The sequence below is a fragment of the Zosterops lateralis genome, assembly GCF_965231275.1.
Source record: "Zosterops lateralis genome assembly, chromosome: 2".
NCBI lineage: Eukaryota > Metazoa > Chordata > Aves > Passeriformes > Zosteropidae > Zosterops > Zosterops lateralis.
Window position 1 is genome coordinate 24,653,760 of NC_139763.1, and position 21,474 is coordinate 24,675,233.

The 21,474-nt window shown below is 34.3% G+C and overlaps 1 protein-coding gene across 1 annotated transcript in view; it reads left to right on the forward strand.

Annotated features, from left to right (window-relative positions):
* MYO16 (myosin XVI) overlaps positions 1 to 21,474 on the forward strand; it is a gene marked incomplete at its 5' end in the record, with an annotated part of 289,157 nt that overhangs the window by 196,574 nt on the left and 71,109 nt on the right. Inside the window, 4 exon segments of the mRNA XM_083883531.1 lie at positions 6,563 to 6,638; positions 9,330 to 9,505; positions 13,840 to 13,920; positions 14,169 to 14,374. Coding sequence (XP_083739657.1) covers positions 6,563 to 6,638; positions 9,330 to 9,505; positions 13,840 to 13,920; positions 14,169 to 14,374 — 539 coding nt within the window.

The following is a 21,474-nucleotide window of genomic DNA, read 5'->3' on the forward strand; positions in this document are numbered from 1 at the left end:
TTAGATTGTGCTATTACTACATTTAGTGGCTTTTTATAGAGGTCATTGGTGATATATGAAAATTTTATTGGTGATTTATGAAATTTTTTAAAGGATGGGGCTTTTAAGTATATCAGGATTTATTGGCACTCAAAAATAAGAATTTCATGTATAAAGTATCAATATAGTTTGACAGATTTTGAGACCCATTTTTATAGCCTGATATCAATTAAATGGGTCTAACATAATTGAATTATAAAGCAATCTTACCCTTCATTGTTGCCTTCAGAGATCCCCAAATTTAAAACAAGGGGCCTTAATTTTATTCTCACCACAATTTTTCACTGATTTTTACTCCTTTAACTTGGTAAAGCTTCTCTGTATTTACATGAGTATAATGGAAACATGAATCAGACCCAAAGGGTAGAGAAAGAATTACCAGTAAATTGTGACAGGTAATCAAACATGAAAGTCTTAATTTCTAGTGTTAATCATTTATGTTCAGGTGATGTGTCTAGGCTGGCAGTTGAGGGAGAAATCACACTGAATGCAGCAGGCTCTGTGTTAGAATAAAGCTCTGGTATGAACCAATTATGACCCTTGTAATTTAGGCTTCTTTTCATCAGCAGTGTATGGATGTAGGTCAAAGTCTAGAATGGATTAGGTTCATTTCTTTACTCAGACACTTGCAGTAGCTATTTTAGGAAATAAGAAGTGCAGTTAAACTGGAAAATACAGCTATTAAAAATACTTCCTCACTGAAAAGACCTACTTTTTTTATATTTAACAGAGATTGACAGACAATTTTTTGTGAACAAAAGTGATATATCTAGCTTTATATTCTGAGATAATTACAACTGATACAGATGCGTCCATGCAGTTTTAAAGACCTCTAATATGTTCATATTTGGTGAAATTTTGTGTCAGAATACAGGTAGAAAAATTATCTTTTCTTCCACTATCAAGTTTTTTTCAATTGAATGTGTCATGAATTGGGAGATATTGCCCATTCCTTTAAGTTTCATGCTCAGCAATTTTTCCTAAGACTAAATATGCCATGTTATTGATCCAAGCATAATGAGCCTTAAACTATCCCAGAAAAAGCAGTACTGAGAGAAAAAGAAAAGAGAAAATGGGTCAGAAGTAAAAGAAAGAGAGCATGATATTGCATTGAGACAAAAAAACACACAGGAGGCTCAAAGTAGCATGTAAGGGGGAAAATAAATCCAAATAATTTGGAATTCACACTTAATTTTCTGGCTGAATCAATACTTCAAGGAAGTCTGCGAGTGTGATACCATTCTGAGAGACCTTGGATGTTTTCATATTTTCTTGTCTGTTTTGGAGGGAAGAAAGAGGAGCAATATGCACAAGTTAGCTTCTGCGCACGCAAGAAATCAGCACAGGGGTCAGATTTTTTAGTGGAATCTGAGAATTAATTTTACACAAATGTGACAGAATGATCCAGTGGAAGAGAGAAAATGAATTGTGCCTCATTTCTTTTGAATCTTGCTATTATTCCTGAACAAGATTAAATCTGTATTTTTCTGCATGGACAATATGATATATTGCTTGTGAACACACATGAACACATGCTTAGCAAAGGGCACTGTGAGCATCAGTACTTTGTCATATCAAGTATTTTACTTTATCTCCTGGTTTTAATTTTACAGCTGAACAGAATCCTACAATGCCTTGACACATTATGAGTCTTTTCTACGAGCTGTTTAATGTCTTGGTATCTGAGCGCTGTAAGACAAAAAGCTTATCTGTTTTGTTCAGGCAGAAGGTAGAAGAGAATGATTTAGGGGTTTTATGACTAAAAAAAAAAAAAACCAAAACATATAATCCTAGTGAAAGGCTTTATCCAAAGGTTGTTTAATGCATTTTTCTGAATATCGGCAGTCTGATTTCTCCCAAAAAATTTCTGCTCATCTGGGGCATTGCTTTGTTTGTGACGCCTGTGGGTATCTTGAGATGCTTCTCACAGAGACTGGCTGTGGGGGAAGAGGCGCATGCTACACCTTGCAAGCTTGCCTTGAGGTAGCAAAGCATTTTTTGGGTCCATCTGTCCATCAGCTAAATCTATCCTAAGCATCTGTAATACTGAATTTCTAAGTTCATTTATTGATAACATTAATATTTACAATGTGGGCTCTCACTTAAGGAAGGGCTTCACATGAAATTATATCTTTAAACTGTTGAGCATATAAATAGCTATGATTTTTGAAGAATAACATTTCCATCATTGGACTTTCTCAAGGACTCAAAGTTCTTTATTTTTTAAAATTTTGTGGAAGAATTAACGTGTCAGTAAGTAAATCAGAAATATATTGTCTTAGCACAGTGCCAAGAGACAGAGCTTTACCTAATAGTGGTATTTAAAATACCATTATTTGAGATAATTAGCTATTTGCCCCGTTGTTCAGGTCATCTGAATAATACATTATCATAATTTAAACTTTCTGCTGTTTAAATTAAACTTGAATTTACTAAAGAGATAAGCCCCTTGTCGCTGTTTACCTTGCCACTGTTTTGATTTTTCGTACTGTAATAAACTGATCAGACCTGAAGATCAACTTCTTTTCTCTATAAACCAGTGCACATAATGTTCCTTTAAGTGCAGATCAATGTCTTTCATTTCTCGACTACCTGCACATCAAAAATACCTCTCAGCTGTCAGCTCACCTTCACCGAGGCAGCCTTCTCTGAAATGCCTTGTATATCCCAGGCAGACTCTGAAACTGAACCTCTAAATCAAAAGACAAAAGGAGGTGGATTAATCAATAAGGATGCTTTCATTTTCACTACTTTTTCCCCAGGCCGAATCCCCAGACACAACAATCAAATCAATCTAATCTAAACTGTACCAAGGCCTGTAAAAACTATTTGACGTAGATTCTGGTTTTCACACTAGCAAGACAGTCGTGATTTTTCTCCCTTTCTCTCTCTCTTCCTTTCTTTAAGTAGTCTTGATTTGGGATTTTCACTTACTGAAGAAAATGATGAAACATTTTTCCCCACCCATCTATTTTATTTCTAAATTCTTCTTTCTTTCAAAAGGCTATTCTATCGCAGTGTTTGAATAAGACTTTATGACAGACTATAAAACTTTTTAGCTCACTCACTTCTTAACAAGGCTTGTTTTGGGAGGTTATATAAACCCAGTGATCCTTAAAAAATGCAAGCAAATCACTCACATTTGAGTACTGGCAGAAAATGCGCAACTACTAGTGCCTCTCTGTGCACTAAATTGTCCTTGGACATGTTCTCAAAAATTTCTCTTTTGCTACATGAACTAATTATTTTTATTAACTAAAATGTACAACACAAGCAAAACTGAGTTTCTGAGTTAAGATTTGCTATTAAAATCATAAAATTTTCATTTTTAACTGATAATATAGCCAAATTCTTCTTAATATTCCAGGTGGCATTTTCCTAGCTTGTTTTAGGGTTTCTGCCAAATCTCTCATTAACAATGAGCTTTTTTGCCCTATCACAAGATATGAAAATTATTTACCAAAAAAAGAGAGTATTTTAAGGAATTGACAAAAACTATGTGTAAAGGTGGTCCTGTTGATAAAGTATATTGAGATATCCAATAAACTTGGAGAAAATCCCTTAAGCAAGTCAGATGTTATGAGAGAAGATACTTTAGTTCAGAGGAAAATACATACAGTCTTCTGATTTTCTGGCATGAAGATAATTAATGAAGCAAAGATGCAAGAATATGTAAAAAGATAAGAGTAATATGCAGTTCCTAAAATCAGATGTGTGCATGTTTGGTGAGTCTCCTGTTTCCTGGGTGTTTCACCCCTTACTTGTATCTGGTAGTTCTTATGATGTTAAAACCAGCTATGCTAACTTAAACGAGCAGAAAACAGATTCAAAACAAATAAAGTTAAAGTAAATTACTAAATAAAATTTAGTAATTAGTGAGACTCCTTGACACAGAGTCTTAAAAGATACTGGAAATGTTAATGAGATCTGGAAACAGAGATTTGAGGAGGAAATGTGAGTCAAGAGATACTAAACACAAAGGTGAGATACAGCCTGTAAGACAAGAGTGCCTTCATGGGCAGAGCCCTAGAAGCTGAGAAGGGAACCGGTGGCTGGAACTGGAAATAGTAGTTTTCCCTAAATATTCAGGACTATATGAGTATTTGGCCATACCCATTACGACTTACATTAAGCTCTTTTCCTTTATGAACTTAAATTTAGAAGAAGAGCAAAATCCAACTCCATTTTGTTTTAATCTCTTATAATGAAATAAAATGTAGTGTGAAAAGAGTACACATTTTTTTCTTAATAAAAATAATTCAGCTTCCCAGATACTATATAAAGGTCTTGTTTCCTTTGGCTAACACAGACATATAGGTTTGCATACTGTCTACCCCAAAAAGTCATCATATAAAGGAAGATAAAGCAAGCTGTGATAAATAGGGGTGACAATAAGGAGTATGTTTTATAATGCTGGACCCATTATCTGAGTGCCCATTTCCTGTCTAAACATACAATATTTGTTTGATTTCGTCTCCCCAGAATAATTATCCACTGTGCTTGAGTGCCAGCCAGTGCAGAGTTTGGGTCAGATTTATTTTACAAACAAAATGGAAGGAAACTGAGGGAAATATATGTGCTTTAGGTGGCATGTCATCTTCTATCTCTGATGAGGGCAAGATTAAAACAACAAAACTGGCAGCTGGAAGAGGACTTATTTCTTTTTCTGTTTTGTGGGACTGGCAATGACTATGGAACCCTAGAGTGTTATTTCGTTGAGTGAGTTTTCATGTCTTTAGGCGATGAATTAATTTACCGAGTCTATGGGAAAATTGTTTAGAGTATTAGCAATTTCTTCATAAATAGGGAATCCTCCTAACGTTTATCTACTTTATGTGATATGAAATATGTCTTATGAATGTAGTCCTAGAAGTTTGTGATGTGTCATACCAGCATCAATACTGAAACGTCTCCCTGTTTCAATCTAGGCAGTTAATCATAATATAGTATTTCCCACTGCTATACTTACCTAGTCTTCCCACCAATAATAAATCTCTTCTTCTAATTTAGTCAAAGCCCAAGACACTCAAGTAGGAACTGGCATTATGGATTTGTCATATAAGTTCTGTTAATTATCTTTCATGGAACAATATGGCACAACATTTATGTTGAGTACACTGAAAGCATTTATTAGTATACTTAAAGTATTCTAATAGTTTGCTAACAGTGTTACATGTTCTTAGGAAATGTAATTAGAAAATACATAACATTGCATCTGTCATGGAAAAGAACCATAATTCTCTTGTTATACCTTGTTCATGTCAGATGCTGTAGTAATTACATCATTTGACAATTACTCAGTCTAACAGATTATACAATTCCAAGTCACATGATTTCTTTTGTGAGCAAGATAGCATTCCATAATTGTCAAATGACCCAATGGAAAATTAATGCACTGATTAGTGTTACTAATCTTAATTACGTCTTTATGGCTTTATTAAATGTAGGAGGATAAAATTTCCCCAAACACCTAAGGGGTTTAAGATATAGATCCAATACAAAAAATTAAAGAAGTCTTTAGATAGAAATGCGTTCCCAAGGTAAATAAAATGGAACTGTATTTTAAGTTCCCATTAATATCTGCCAACCATGCAAGTACTGAAATCTATAATTTTCTTCCTTTTTAACTTAAAAATTCCCTTTGAATTCTACTACTGTGCAAGCCAGAGCTTCTTATATCTAAAGTCTGTAAATTAACTAGTTGTTTTTCTTCCATCCTCATAGAAAGTTTAAAAAAAAAAAAAAACAACCAACAAAAAGCCCTCTGCTTTCTTGGCTTAGTGCTCCTTTTCTATACAGTGTCTTCAGGGACTCACTTTTAATACTCAGTATTAAAAGAGACACTTGGTTGTATTTCTTCATTTTGGATGTACCCTCAACACCTCTGGTTAGAACTCGGATTTTGCTCAATTTTTGGAGTGTCTACCACATGTATTAGAATTCATCTGCAGTCAGGTGACAGATGCAGGGACAATCCAGCTGTCTTTTATTGAAATCTTGACATCAGGCAACTGAGGTGACCCAAAATCCTTATGGGTGTAGTTCTTAGAAATTTAAATGGGATTCGTTTATAACCTATTGACTAAACTTACCTCAAAAGGACATATCAGTGGTTGGAACTTGTCCTGAGTGTGAGTTTGGACTCAGATTTTTTTGTCATAATTAGTGGGGACAGTTTCCCATCAACAAGGAGATCTGGGAGTGGCTTGCTCATCCTACAGGGAAAGTGTTGTTTCCATCACTGTATCCTGCTTTACAGTATATATTTGATTCAAAGTCTTGCATTGTGGAAATGTTTTAAAATCAGCCCAATGAAATTTCTGAATAGTTGCAGAGGCACATAATGCTCAAAAACAGGATCTTCTGGTCAGCATTGTAGGCACTTAGAAAATGCCAGGAGATACTACCTGGTGCAGCCTTTAACTGTTGAGAGGAAAAAAAAACATAGCGTAATTTCTACTGCTGTAAGACTTTTAAAAGATGCATTGGTCATTACTAATAATGTCACAATATTTTATTATAGGTTACATATGAAATTGCTGGTGCAATAGAAAAAAATAAAGATTCCCTTTCACAAAATCTCGTATTTGTAATGAAAAGTAAGTAAATGCTTTTGTGGTTACTGTTGTTAGAAATCAAGATATAATTACTTGATTTTAATTTTCATTTTCGTTTTAAGAGACATTTGTATATATTTTATTTCCAGTAAAAAAAAGGTCACCTTCATCTTTATTAAGTATTTATGTACATTATTGTTTGAAATTTGCTCTACTTTAAAAGCTTTTAGATTCATTAACATAAAGTATCTTTATCATGTGATATGATGTAAAGAAGAAGAAGGTGTAATATGATGGGTGAGAATGACTTAAAGAAAACAATGAGTTTGAACTAAAGCAAAAATAAAACTCAGAAAATAGGGGAAGAAAATTAAGCTCCCAAAATCATAGAGGTTACTGTGGGATGTGCTCCACTGCTCGAGTATCCTTCTAAAAGCAGTAACTTGTGGGTGTTCTTATGTTTTTCAGTGAATAGATATAAATGCCCATAGAAATGTAAAATTAAATGCCTTTCAGTTAGCATATTGTAAAATTATGTCTAATAATAATAATGCAACCAATTAATTAATCATAATTAATGATTCATAATTGCATTAATGAAGACCTGTATCATTTCCCCTTTCTGGAGAGAAAAAACAAACCATTTTCCTCAGAGAAATGCCAGTGCATCCTGAGGTGTCATTGTCTTCTCTCCAACCACTGTAGTGTTTTTCACTTAATATATTGTATACTTATATTTCTTTCCTTAAAAATAGAGGCCTACTGTAAAATTTTAGCAATTTTACTGTAAAAATAATCAAGGTCGCTAGTAAAATAATTGATTCATTTTAGACACAAAAAGTGTCTAAAATTCTGAATGAAGAAAGAAATGAAAAAAACTATCTTGAATATACACCTATTCATTGTAGTTTTAGAGATATTACAGTTCTTATTACTTCAAATACCCATGATAATATGCCAAAGAGAAGGTATGACAACTTCCAGTAGGTTTAACAAGAGAGAGCATTCTTCCATTCTCTCATGAAGTTCCTTTTTCCACTTTCTTTGCTATTTTGTGTAATCAGCTATGCAACTGTTAAAAGCCAGGAATGGAGGATTGGATTGGATATAGAAAGTTAAATATGATGAGGGTGAGTATATGTACAACTGAGGGGTCATAATAATAACAATCATAAGTAATGAACAAATTCTGGAAGCAGAAAAATTACAAACATGTAAGTCATTTAAGGGCTAAGTTCCTTCTTTTTTAAGTGACTTAGGCTTAAAATCTGTTGATTGCCAGTGACATATTTCCTTTAGAGTCAGTTTCATAGGCTGTGTAGGTGTATAGCTCAAGTGCATGCTTTGATTTTCATTGAATTTCATTTCCTGAGTCAAAACTCTTAACCATAATAACATTAAAGTAATTTGTATATATGTATAGGAATGTGGAACATAACTGCCAGAAAATCCTCAGAAGAGACTATTGACATGGGACATATCTGTTTCAATTTGAAAGATATAATTTCTATACCTGTCCTAATCATACTTATTACATTTTAAACATATGAGTATTGATGCCCACTGATTGTGTTGAAATCAATTCAATTATCTGCTTCCATATCTTCCTCATACTTTTAATGTTCTTGTTAAGTAAGGAATATTAATCTCCACAGAAAAAGGGAAACAAATACATTGCATTTAAGCATATCGGAAGAAATCTTTAAACAGTTATTAAAGAGCAAACTGAGGATTTTTACCTGTTATGCTAAACTATTATTTATGATGCTTATCCTGTTCATCTTTCTGGGTTTTTTTGTTTGTTAATGCATATGATGGGTGTGATCATAATGCCAGTTTGCCAGTTCTTTAAAAAAATGTAACAAGAATTCAGCATGGATAAGGATGTATCACACAACAAATTCTTAATACATACTGGTGCTGTGCAAGTACAAGCAGCATGTAATTATCATGGTCATCTTAAAAACCCTGTGACCATAAATCATAAAGGATAATTAGACTGAAATTAGGATAAAGTATATTATCTGTCATAAAATTCAGGGTTTTGGTTTTTTGTTGTTGTTGGTTTTTTTTTTTTTTTTTTTGTTTGTTTGTTTGTTTAAAAAATTGGAATTATATTTATTTGGTACAAGTAATAATATATATGTATGGCAATGTCTTTTTTCTGTAAATGTTTTTAAGTGTGGTCTTGATGTGAACAAACCAAATTTTTTACAGTTCTCTCCTTCACTTTGCCTTTTTTCTTAAATCATTTCTCATATTTTGTGTATATATAATTCTTCAGTGCAATGAATGTCTATAATTTATTTCTGTCAAGTGCCTTGATTGTTTCTAAATACTACATGTTAGGAAATTGTGCAGAACTTATCTCTTACATTGCTTTAATAGATGGATAAATTTGGAATCTGTAATAGAAGAAAATTTAGAAGTGATGATCCCATAAGTAATTAATTTTAGACAGATTTATCTGAAAAGTTTTGGTTTATGCCCTCTATTTGTTTAGCACAGGACCTAAATATGCTAAAAATAGTATTACTATAAATAGTGTTACTATTTACAGACATTAAATTTTCCTTGGTAGCTTTGATAATGCTCATTTTTCAATTTGTTCATTTGTTTTAGGTTTACCTGTTTAATTCTCTCCTACTGTGTGTCTTTTTATTGATAAAGACAATATATATAATTTTCTAACTTTTATCTTCATGCATGTCTTTCTTTTTTTTTTATTTCCAGCTAGTGAAAATGTGGTCATCAATCAGTTGTTCCAGTCCAAACTGACACAAACTGGATCACTTGTTCCTCCATATCATTCCCTTAAAATCAAAGGGTCTAAAGCAGCTTTGCTTAGTAAAAAAACATCTGTAACCTGTGCAAGTGGAGAAGCAAAGAAGTATATTGAACTCAGCAAGGTAAGAATTTAGGATTCTTTCTGCTCTTGGCTCCTTGAAATTTTTTTGTTATTTTGTCATTTCTGAAATCATCTTGTTCTCTGCTCCATTCTCTGTAGTCATTACACTATTAAAATCATTTAGTACTTAGCATCAACACTAAAGCAGCAAAAGGGAGAAAAGGTTCTAATTAACAAACACTAATAATTTTGGTTCAAGATTCTCTTTCTTAGACTCTATGAGTAGAAGGTCAAGCAAGATGATGAGGTACTTCAAACCTGAATCATTCCATGATTGCCTGGTTCCAGGTCTTATTAGCAGTGGATGCAGTCTTGCTGATTTTTGACTCTACAGGAACACTTCTCTGTTTTGTCTCCTTGAAAGACTTTCTGATGAATAGTTGTATAAATTAAGACATAAGAAGTGTAAAAATAAAATCTTAATGTCTTTATTATGTCAACAGGAGAAGAATTCTGCTTTGCTAAATACAGTTTTGTGTGAAGATCAAAATGTAAATTTTGGCCAACATTGTTATTTTAAATGGTCTCTTATATGTAAATTTTCCCAGTCAATTTGAAATCAAATCAAACACGCCTCATTTCTGAACTTATCTCTTTTCCTGCTAACTAAGTCAGACAAAAAAGTTAAAAGAAAAACCCAAACAAACACCAACAAACCACAAAAAAAAAAAAAAAAAAAAAAAAAAAAAAAAAAAAAAAAAAAAAAAAAAGAGGGGAGTAGGAGTAGGAGAGAAACTTTGAAGATTATCAGAAAATTAATTGTTTATGTCACATGGAACATCTTTCTTGAAGAGAAATAATGTGATTTACTGAGTTAATCCATGACAGAGCTTTGGAATTTATCCTTCTAGAAAAGAAGCATACACTTCTCACAATACATCAGCTGCCTCACCAGGCTTCTTGAATCTGACAACTCTATTTTCGGTTTACAGCTGCATAAAATTGATTCTGTCATGGGATTAAGGAGGCTGCTCCCATGTGTCATTGTGGAAGTCTTTGTACATCCGTAGAATAGCAATGGGACTTCCTTATAGTCCCCTTGCTGATAACAGCATAATTCCTGACTACTGTTCTTGTCAGTAATCTCAGTGGAAAAACTTAAGTTGAAGTAAATGGTGTTGGTTTAAGGCTATATTTAGCAAACAGCTGAGGCATTACAATGTGCCTTTAGGTGCCTTTCCAGTGTAGTAACAGCTTCCTAGAGGAAGCTTCCTAAGGAGGAAAAAGATCCTAGTCTGGGAGGAAGTATGAAAAGCATATCTGAGTTAGAAGACTAATCAAACCAGGGCAAAACCTTGCACAGTTGGGATCTCTGAAATTATGCTGGTTTTGGCATGTCCAGAATAGATTTTAACCTGTAGTTACTCCCTTGAGAGACAGAAGACATTCAATTCCTTTGGGAAGCATGATATCTGAAATCAGAAATTTTAGATTGAGTGAGAATGCTGTAAACTATTAGGCATTAGTTGGAGGGTGGGAAGAACTTCAACCTTCACCTGTCTGCAGAGACAAGGATGGCGTTGCTTCTCAAACACAGCCTTCAACAAGAGCTGCGCAGATGAGATACACTTTCTTGATACTAAGTTTGCCTAATTTGACAAGGTACTGTGCTGCCCTGCAGGACTGAAGCAGAACTTTAGGAATCTAAGCTATTCCACTGGTAAAAAGCAACACATGTTTTTTGGAATAAGCACTCAATGCAGGAGCTGGGAAGTAGGTAATTGCTTAAATTCTATTGTGGATCAAGCCCACAGTAACAGTAACAGTGCTGTCCCAAATGCTTCCTTACCTTTTTCAATAGAGCCTTGAAAATCTGCTGTGATGGACTGAAATAATGTTGGGTTTGTTATTTTATAACTGTAATTGCAAATGCAATGTAAGAAGGTTTTTCTTGTCAGCATAAAATTAAAATTATTAAGTGTTGGAAAATCATAACCACTGTATTTTATTGGAGATTATTCAGATGTTAAAGGCAACAATGAGGAAAAAAGAAAAAAAAAGACGAGGAGAGGGAGAAGAAGGGACATTAATCAACCAGAGACTGACATTCCTTTTATATCTGAAATTTGAGTCACAACACATATCATACTGTAGGCAGTGGGAAACATAAAATGGAAGGTACACATGGCGCTGTGTATGGGCAGTCATGTGGACTCTACCATAGCCAGGGAAGGGAATTAGAGAAAGTTGAAGTCAAACAGGAATTTGTTTGAGTCTCCTCTTCTTTCATCTTGTCACTGCAATCCTAGCTAGTTGCTAGGTTATATAATTATAAATATCTCCACCTATGGCCATGTATCTGTTTACCTTTCCAGAAATTAGTCTTCTTGATGTTGAGCATGCTGACACAAGTAAGGATAGTCTACCTCTTTGAACTAACGCTAGCATGGTAGGATCCAAGACAACAATACATCCATTTTAAGACAGACATGAAAAAATCTGTTAACAGGCCAGAAGTTTGGAGCACATAGGAGTCATAGGAATTTGAGGATGTCAGCTCAAGCCGTTGTGATTTATGAAGATCATGTCCCCTTTTCAAATAAAATATATCTTCATTGATACTCTCACAACCCTTGCTCACATCAACTCTTGCTCCCTTGTTTTTCTCTAATCTTTTCCTGGTGCGTGTTTTGGCTCTGTTGTCTTCCCCTCTCTTACTTGGGAAGAATCAGTATGTTTCAGATTTTATGCAGCAAAAATCTTTGGAGATTTTTTAGGTGAAGATTTTTAGCTTCTTAACACAGATTACAAAATTATATATATATATATGTAGGGTTGTTTTTGGGTTTTTTTCTGTAGATTAGAGGTACAAGATATTCCAGTGTAAAGCTGTATATTAGTGTAATAGAGAGGTACAGCTTCAGTGCTATAGCCCTTTTTCCTTAGCCCATATCTGAAGATTAAAGATGTCCAAGTTTGGAGATTTTGAATTAAATTAATTTTTTATCTTTTTCTATTTTCATTTTTCATTTGTATTCTCTCTTATTCTGACACAAATATTTCTTTCCCATGGGAAGTCATAGGTAATATGGAAAAGAAGGCAGGAATTACAGCATCTAAAGTGTTGTTCCTGGATCTCCTACTAAGTCAGGAAATAATCTTGAACTATTGATTTAAATATTGAGAGGAAGGGTTGACAGCATTATCCATAAGGTGAAGAAAATTCTATTTTGGTTAGATTCCTCAGCCATTTTGTAAACTTTAACTGAAAAGTATCATTGGCATGCTAGTGGTTCTTTTCATGAGAAAAACTGGAATAAGCACATCTCTTTTAATTTTTGGTTTTGAAGTTGAGGGTGTCTTTTCCTTTAAAATCTTATTGCATCCTAAAAAGTGAAATAAAAAAGAGGTCCAAAGTTTAGCATGGTATGGTAAGTAAAAAATTGCTTGCACTACAATATATTTAATGGCATTTGGCTTGAATGCGCCAAGCTGAGAAGATGTACACTTTTTCGATAAACCTGGTAAAAGGAGTAAGCCAGCCCATTCTGACTCAATAGAAAGGGATTTTTATGGGGTGAGTGCATTGAAGAAAGGCAGGGGAAAGTGAGAGGTGAAACTGCCATCATAGATAAGGGGCTTTAAATTTCACAGCTTGCCAAATCCTGGAATGCAATAATTTTGCCAGTCTTTCTGTAGAAAGTTTAACAAAAGACCTTAAATTCTGGGACTACTTTTAGTATGATTACTGCCATTTTAGTCTCAAAGATAGGGAGTAGAATAGTGAAAAATAAATTGATTCTCTACTCCCAATTCTGATGTATGTGGTAACCTTGGTTCTAATGAAATTGGAAGCTAATAATAATTTATGTCTACAACTGGTGAAAATGTGTAAAAAATAAAAGTTTGTGTTCACATGTGCAAGAAGAAATTAGAATAGTTTTTAAAAATATTTCTACTAATGTTTTTTGCTATCAAGGTCTTTTTAAGTAATCTGTACTCATATATTTACTGACTTAAACATCTGCCAAAGGCATAAGGCACCTTCTTACAGAGTTACAGAATTATACTACTTCTAGACAGACTCTGTGGGATACTAACGGCACAAGTCCTGTTTTTGCAATAGAGTTCTGAAACATGTTGATTTGCCCAGTTATTTGTAAAAGGTGTAGTATCTTTGTAAGTTGCTTTTGAAATCAAAACTTAGCAGTCACGGCTCTGCAAATACCTGAGGATATTTACCCACTTCCCCTTTCTTTCTGAAATTCAGTCCTTGTCTATGGCACAGTGTTTGTACAAACTTTTTGCCTTCATTAGGCAATTGCAACAATAACACTAAAGGTTTACTGCCCATCTTGAGATAATTTTTTGTGTGTGTGCTCTTCTCTTCCACAGCTGTTGAAAAAGAAAGGAACATCCTCATTTCTTCAGAGACTGGAAAGAGGGGGCCCAAGCACTGTGGCAATACAGCTCAGGGTCAGTGAATATCTTATGAACAGAAATTTGCAAAAGAACCTCTAAATGTTTTAAAGGCAGGATTACCCTCTGCAGATTGCAGTGGAAGAAAGAAAAGTCATGTGTTTGAGAAAGCCACTTGCATGACCTGGTCAACCCTCTTGAGAAAATTATGTTAAAAAGTTAGGAATAGCATATGTGTTGAACAATAATCTTAGCTGCACAAGAATAATTGATAATTGTTGGTTTGTTTGGTTTTTTTTTTCCAGAAATCAGTTGCAGATATCATTGGCAAGCTGCAGAATTGCACTCCACATTCAATTCATTGTATAAAACCTAATAACTCCAAGTTGCCAGATACTTTTGATAATTTTTATGTGTCTGCTCAACTGCAGTATATTGGTGTCCTAGACATGGTCAAAATTATACGACATGGGTATCCAGTACGTCTCTCTTTCACAGACTTCTTGTCAAGGTAAATTCTTTCAAGTTACACATCACCATTTTTCCTACCTACAGTACAGAGCCTTTTGTCATGTTCTGGTAGTGTTTGCAATGTTGTTTTTCTTATGAGTCTTTCAGACTTTTTTCAGAGAAAATCGTGTCTGCCTGCAAGGGGTATAGGATTGTTACTTTTTAACTGAATGAATTATGAACTTTAGAAATATATTTATAAATGTAAAAAATTAAAACATCTATACTGAAATCTAGAAATATATTTATAAAGATCATCAGAAAATATGTTTTAAAAGTATGATATCATAGAAGAGCTCTTTTTTTGCAATTTTTTATGTTGTTTGCATGATTTAAAAAATACAAAGCATTGCATATTGTCTGCATGTAATTAAAAAGGAGAAGGAGAAATAGTCTAATTTTTCAGCTTTCTAGGTGTAAGTTCATTATTTGTATTTCATAGGCTAGGATTTGTTTATGCATGGTCATGAGGTACTAATGCTCAGACTACAACTTCATTTTTATTATTGTTGTTAGAAATCAGTGACATATTGAATTAATGTGAAAAGAAGAAAAGGTCTCCTTCTGTCTGAAGGCAAAGTCTTGTTCCCCATTCCCAGTTCAGTATTTTGGGTCACTTACATTCTCCAAAGATTCAGGAAATAAAGAGGACTGTCTTGCCAGAAAAGTATTTGTTTAGCAGCCTCATGCACTCCAGAGAAGTTCCTTCTCTCTGCATGTTCTACTCCTTGATTGATATATATCAACCAGTCATGATCTGATCTTTGTATTATTTTACTTCTGAAAAACAGCATGGGAATATCAGTTGCTTACACACAACTTTCAGTTGTCTTATTTGAAGAAGTTGTGGATGTTAAATTACTGCTTGGGCAGAAGGTTTTTCTTTTTGTAAATATTCAGACAGTGAGGTGTGTAGGAGTTTATAATTCCATCTCTTTCATAAATAAACCATCTTTGTCCTACCAAAATATTCATCCTCTGTAGGAAAAGAGGAAAAAGCCAGTCTGTCATTTCTTTCTAGTGCAGCTAAAAAGCAATTTGCAAGTTCCCATATGAAGCTATTTTCAGAATGATTAGTTCCTTTAACACAAATCTAAGTGAAAAAAAAAATGCACCTGTAATAACAGGGTATTTGTCCCATGAGAATCAGTAAAGAAAATATGTAAACAATCTGAGAATAGATAGATTTGATGGACAAGTAAAATCCCTTTTATTAACCAATAGAATAATTAACAAGAAAGCTATTAACCAATTAAAGTTGCCCACAATGTTCGTAAAAACTATAAAACACAGCATGCCACCATAATAAAGAGAGCCTTCTGAAGATTTTATCATGTCACTCTGTGTGTCGTGACCATCTCAACAACAATCCTCCAGTGTGAATAAAGCTGGGCAGGCTGGTTGAGAAGACGCACATAGTGGGAGATTTGGGAATACTTTCATGTTCTGAAGTTGTATGGGCAATTTCTATATAGCCATTCCCATACAACTAAACTGGACCTTTGAGGTACTCTTACATGAGCAAAGTACCACAATCTTTCCTGCTGTTAGATCCTTACTGTGATTTCTGGCAGATATTTGCTTCCTTGCCACCCAGCCTTTTTCACTGCAATGCCCAGTTACAGGCTGGGGATTACCACAAACCTAGGATCAGTGTCGAGGTTGCTGCTCTCTTTTGGAGGATAAAGAAAATTAACCATGTGTACAAAGGTAATTTTCAGTGCCAGAGAATGGCACTCTTAACAGTATAGGCACAAATCTGGCATATTTTTTTAATTTTGAGAAGTTTTGTTAAAAATATAAATTCGTCTTTTCATCCACACTTTCAAGTACCTACCAAAGATAAATTTTTACATAAAAGTTTAGAGGACATCTGGGGTCTCACAATAAATATTTATTTGCAGTAACAAAAGTAACACAAGAATAGCAAAAAATCCAAAAGTATGATGCCAGGAACATTTATGCTATTAAAGTGTTCTGATTCTGTTACTCTATATAACCTTTATCCCTTTTCCTCCACAATTAATTGCCTTTGCAGGTTTTTACAGCTGAGCCCCTACCATTTTTACATATTTGCACCAGGTCATAATAATTTTATCATTATACATAAAATGAATTAAACAGTGATGGGGCTAACACGGTGTCACCAAAAATGAAGTCCATTTTAAATTCCCTGTGACTGTATGTTGAACCTACTCAGAAGTTAGTAATAATCACTCTGCATACAGTCTCTTAACACTACTGAATTTTTAGATTTGTGTACAAATAGAAACACAGAGCTCTTGGTCCAGAGGTATTGAAAGAGACCATCAGCATTGTGATGTTTTTTATAGCCATCCATGCTGCACAGGCCAAATCTTATCTTCATTTGTAGAGGAGTGAATTTTTCACTTCACTTGCTATGACAGGTTAACTTTCATATTCACATTCAGTGTATTTGGATAATTCCTTCCATTTAATAGTTTGTGAGTGTGGCTATTTGGTTTTTTTAATTGGCTGAAAGTATGAAATTTTTGAGCAGAAAATAGATTATTAGGCTGCATTTCAATGGCGCCGTCACTTCTTAATGCTGTATGTCTTTTCAGCCAACAGACTGCAGGTAAGAAACAAATATTGAATTCAAAGATTATGAGTTTCCTTTTCAAAAAGTTTCCTAAAAATCCTTCACTTGTGCTACATCTCTATATTGCCTTGGTAACTGGACAGGATACTTTTAGAAACCAGATAATTAGTTTTGGTGATTTTTTTGTTAACTGTATTAGTTTTGTTGGCTGTTCAGCCAAACTCTGGTCTTGTCTTTCTATTCATTGATTGGAATGAGAAATGATTTTGTCATACTTCCATATAGGCTTACAGACCTGGAGCTGATGGAGTTTTTCATCTTTCAAATTTTTATTTCCTTTGCTGTCAAACTGGTATTTCTAGTATTCTAAAGAGAATTTGAGGCCCCAGTCCCAACCCAAATTCCCAAAAGATAGGGAATTACTATCCTCCCTCACCATCCCTGTAGTTTTTTGTGACCTTACATTTTGGTCATCCTTATCATATAGATAATGTGGTCAGAATTCAAAATAGTTAATAATTAAAAAATTAAAACAACTTCTTTTTGCTGGCTTATAAGAAGACAGGATGTTTGAATAAGGGGACTTTGTGGCAAATTGATGGAATATTGGAAGACCTATATTCTATCCACAATCAGACAATAGCAGTTCATTCTTAACTGGATGAATTTGAATAAATTTCTATTGCTATCTAATTAGGGATTAATATGACTTGTCTTTAACCTATTCATGAGTTGCATTTGAACTACAAAGGCTTAAGAGAGAGTAGCTAAAGAAATGGTATATTTTGCAAGAGCATATCTTCCTAGGCTAAAAAGCTTAGTCGTTATTCCTGTTGCTAACCTTCTGAATTTACCGATTCTGCTTCTGTCTTACCAAAGTAAAAGTTGAGGTGAGCTGTGAGGTGAACCCCTCAGTCACCAAAGTTCACTGATCAGAAGAGAAATATTGCAGAAATTCTCATTATTAAATGGAAGCTGTAACACCTATTTTCAACGGATATAAAATAAAATGAGAATTCATAAAGTCAGATGCTATTAAACCTTGTAAAATTAAGATAATCAAGAAATCATATATTTGACTTGCCAACTCCAGATGCAGTGTTTCTGCTGAATTTACCTGCAGTGTTGACTCAATTTCAAAGCTCTGTGAGCAGATAGACAAGGATCAGTTTTTACCTTACCTTAAAAACAGAAAACCTTGAGTTACATGCATTTTACACTCCTGGAAAAGCTTACCCATATTTTTTGCTTAGTATCTTCAGAACAGTCCTCAGGGGAGTATATTTTTAAATACTCATTTTGCTTTTTAAGTCAAGACAGGGGCACAAACAAAATTTTAAACGGTTTAAAGTTTCCAATTTGCAGCCCAAATTGTACACATAGGTAAAGTATCCTCAAATATCTTTTTTTCTTGGAAGAAAGAAAACACTAAAATAGCCATGAAATTAGCAACTCTCTGTAGATGGCTGTTTCTTTCCAGTACTGAGTGTTTTGATATCTTATTTAAAATTATATCTAATTTTAAATAATTCTAATTTAAAATATATCTAATTTAGAATAAGATATACAAAAAGCCCATTAGTATAAACAGTAATTTATTATGGTTTTGGTAGTTGGTGCCATGGAATAGGAAAAGTATCAAGTGTCTGCTCTGTTTCCAGTGCAGCTTAATAGGGCTCAGAAACTCTCTGGGGCACACAGAGAGCCTCGTTATACAAGTTCAATATCTAGAATCTAATCTCTCTGCATCAGTTAATAAAATGAATCCTGGCTGACTTTTGTGTCATTCACCTCACATGGTGCTCAAGGAAGACATGTAAAAGCTATTTTGAATATAATTTTTTTAAAGTAATTATACTATCAAAGACCCATGAGATAACCTCAGCAAAGTATGAGAATACAGCTGTTCAGGGATGTTGAGATAAAAAATGAGGCAGTAAGATGCTCTGTTTCACTTCCTCTGAAAAAAATTGTTTTGGTACCATCCTCCTCTACAAATGCTCTATGTTCTCTAAATTGAAATAGAAATTAAAATACTTCTTTCTTTCTTTCTCTTTCTACTTTAATGTTGTTCAGCAAGCTGCTGAACTATATCCAGTTTCTTCCCTGTCTATATTTTGGTTTCCTTGCTCAGGGAAGAGTTTACTACTAACTTAGAAACTGAGGTTCACACATCCCATGTTTCTTGTGTCTGGGACACTGCTTAGCAGTGGAGACTGCAAGGTCCTTAAATGAGGCATCTGTGTTACCCTTCCCTGCCAGTTTACAGGAAATTCTCAGAGCTGTTGAAGCTCAGGATAGCCTCTGTGGATTATTGGAACTGATAAGCAATTTAAGCCTTTCACTCAGCAGATGAGAATGGCAGGATTTCTTTGGCAGAAATCATGTTGTTCAGAAAGCCCAAATTCTAGTGTGCTGTTCCTTGCATCTATTTCTGCACTTTTTGAATGTTTCTTGGAATTTCCTTACTGTCTCTCAGGTTTCTAGATGGTCTTTCTGGATTTAATTCTATCAGTTCACCCTTGTGTTTTCCATCATGGGGGTCCCATCCTGCCTTCTATTGCTGCTCAAGGAAGAGGAGGGAAAATTTCATAGTCTAAAGGAGAACATGAGGGCTGTGTGTAGAAACATTCCTTACAGTATTGTTGCAAGAAGAGATAAGTCATTAGAGTGTTATGATTTACTATTTCTAATAATATTTTAAAATTGCTTAAATTGCACCAATTTAATATTTTAGTTTTACTTAGGCTAATGCAGCCATGAAGCTTTATAAGTAGTTATTTATCCTGTTAAGACAAATGCTGGTTTGGAGGTACAATGTCATACCTTCTTCCTTCTCATCCTCCTCCTCGTTCTCTTCCCCATCTTCCTCTCTTTTTCTCCTTCTTCTCCCTCGTTTCATAATCTAACCTTACTGTCCTGTATGAATAAGGTAAAAACATCTAAATCACCAACTGTAAGCTTTATTTTAAAAAAGGAAATAAAGAGTTAAGATTCTGATGATTTTTTGTTTTAAAGTAAGTTCGAAAGATGGCAAAACATCCATTTTAATAGAAAACATTAGGAAGGAACTATATGGAACACAATGATAATGGATTCTTATGGTAATCATAGCAGTGAGGATGAAAAAGGTATGTTTGAAGACTGTTCTAATTACAGGTTTTCCTCTGATTTTAGTATGAAGTTCTTAATTTATCCTTCAAGCTACACTGAACTGCAGATCTTGAATTCTGTACTTCTAGGCAGGGCAGCATTCATTGATAATGAAATGCTCTAATAGTGGTCTTTATATCAAAACCTTAGTGCTTCAGAGCATTAAATTATTATTAACTCTTTCAAATAATTGACTTTGCTTAGAGATCATTCTGAAGAGAAACCTTTTTTCTCAGGAAAGATTATGCTAATGCTGATATCATTGCTTTGTCAAGTAATGTCTGTCCTTTTCCTACAAAGCCCTTTTTAACAGGGCTTTGCAATATTTTCACCAAATTTGTGCTATTAGCTGATGATGTTAGCACAGATGTTTTTTATGTTTGTAAATTATATGCATGAGTCATTATTGTATATCTAAACTTCCTTCATCCAGAAACATTTTGTTATTCACTTTTTTTCTCTTTCTTTCCCCCTCTCTTTTTTCCCCTCTTGAAAACAAGGAAGTTACAATGTTTTTTAATACATAATTTTTGAATTTAAAAAGCCAGCAGAATATTTCAGAGTCAAAGTGATGGGTCATCATCACACTGGCCCTTTCAGCTTTATTGTCTGCTATCCAGTATCAGTAATCTCATAGAGCACTACATTGATGTGTGCCATGATACCTTTAATCTTTGCAAGGAGAGCATGAAGTAATCCGACTGGCGCTTAAAAAGCAGTATTTCATTAGAGTAGATGTAATGATATCAAATTATATCAAATGGCACTTGTGGAGTTTGTTGCTTCAGATCTAGAGCTGGAAGTGATATTTCTGATTGAGGGTAATCATTTTTGTTTGTCTTTTTTACAGAATGCAAGCAAAGGTGAGTAAATAGAGTATCTTAAAGTCATCAGTTCTGAGGGCACTTTAAATGCAAATTCATAAACCTCATAATGACTAACTTCCCATGAGGAATGAGGGTCATGCTTGAAGTTTAAAACTGTGATTTTCAAAATGTCTGTGTCCTTGGCAATTTTGGTAATTACTATAGAATCATAGAATATTTTGGATTGGAATGGACCTTAAAGATCATGTTGTTCCAAACGACCTGTCATGGGCACCTTCCACTATACAAGGCTGGTCAGAGCCACATCCATCCTAGCCTGGGACACTTCCAGGTATAAGGCATCCACAGCATCTCTGAGCAACGTGTTCCTGTGCCTTTCCAACCCCACAGCAAAGAATTTCATCCTAATATCTAATTTAAACCTACCTTCTTTCATTTTAAAGCCATTCTCCCTTGTGCTATCATTTCCTGCCCTTGTTAAAAGTCCCTCTCTGGCTTTCCTGTAGGCCACCTTTAGGTACTGGGAGGCCACAGTAAGGTCACTCCAGAGCCTTTTCC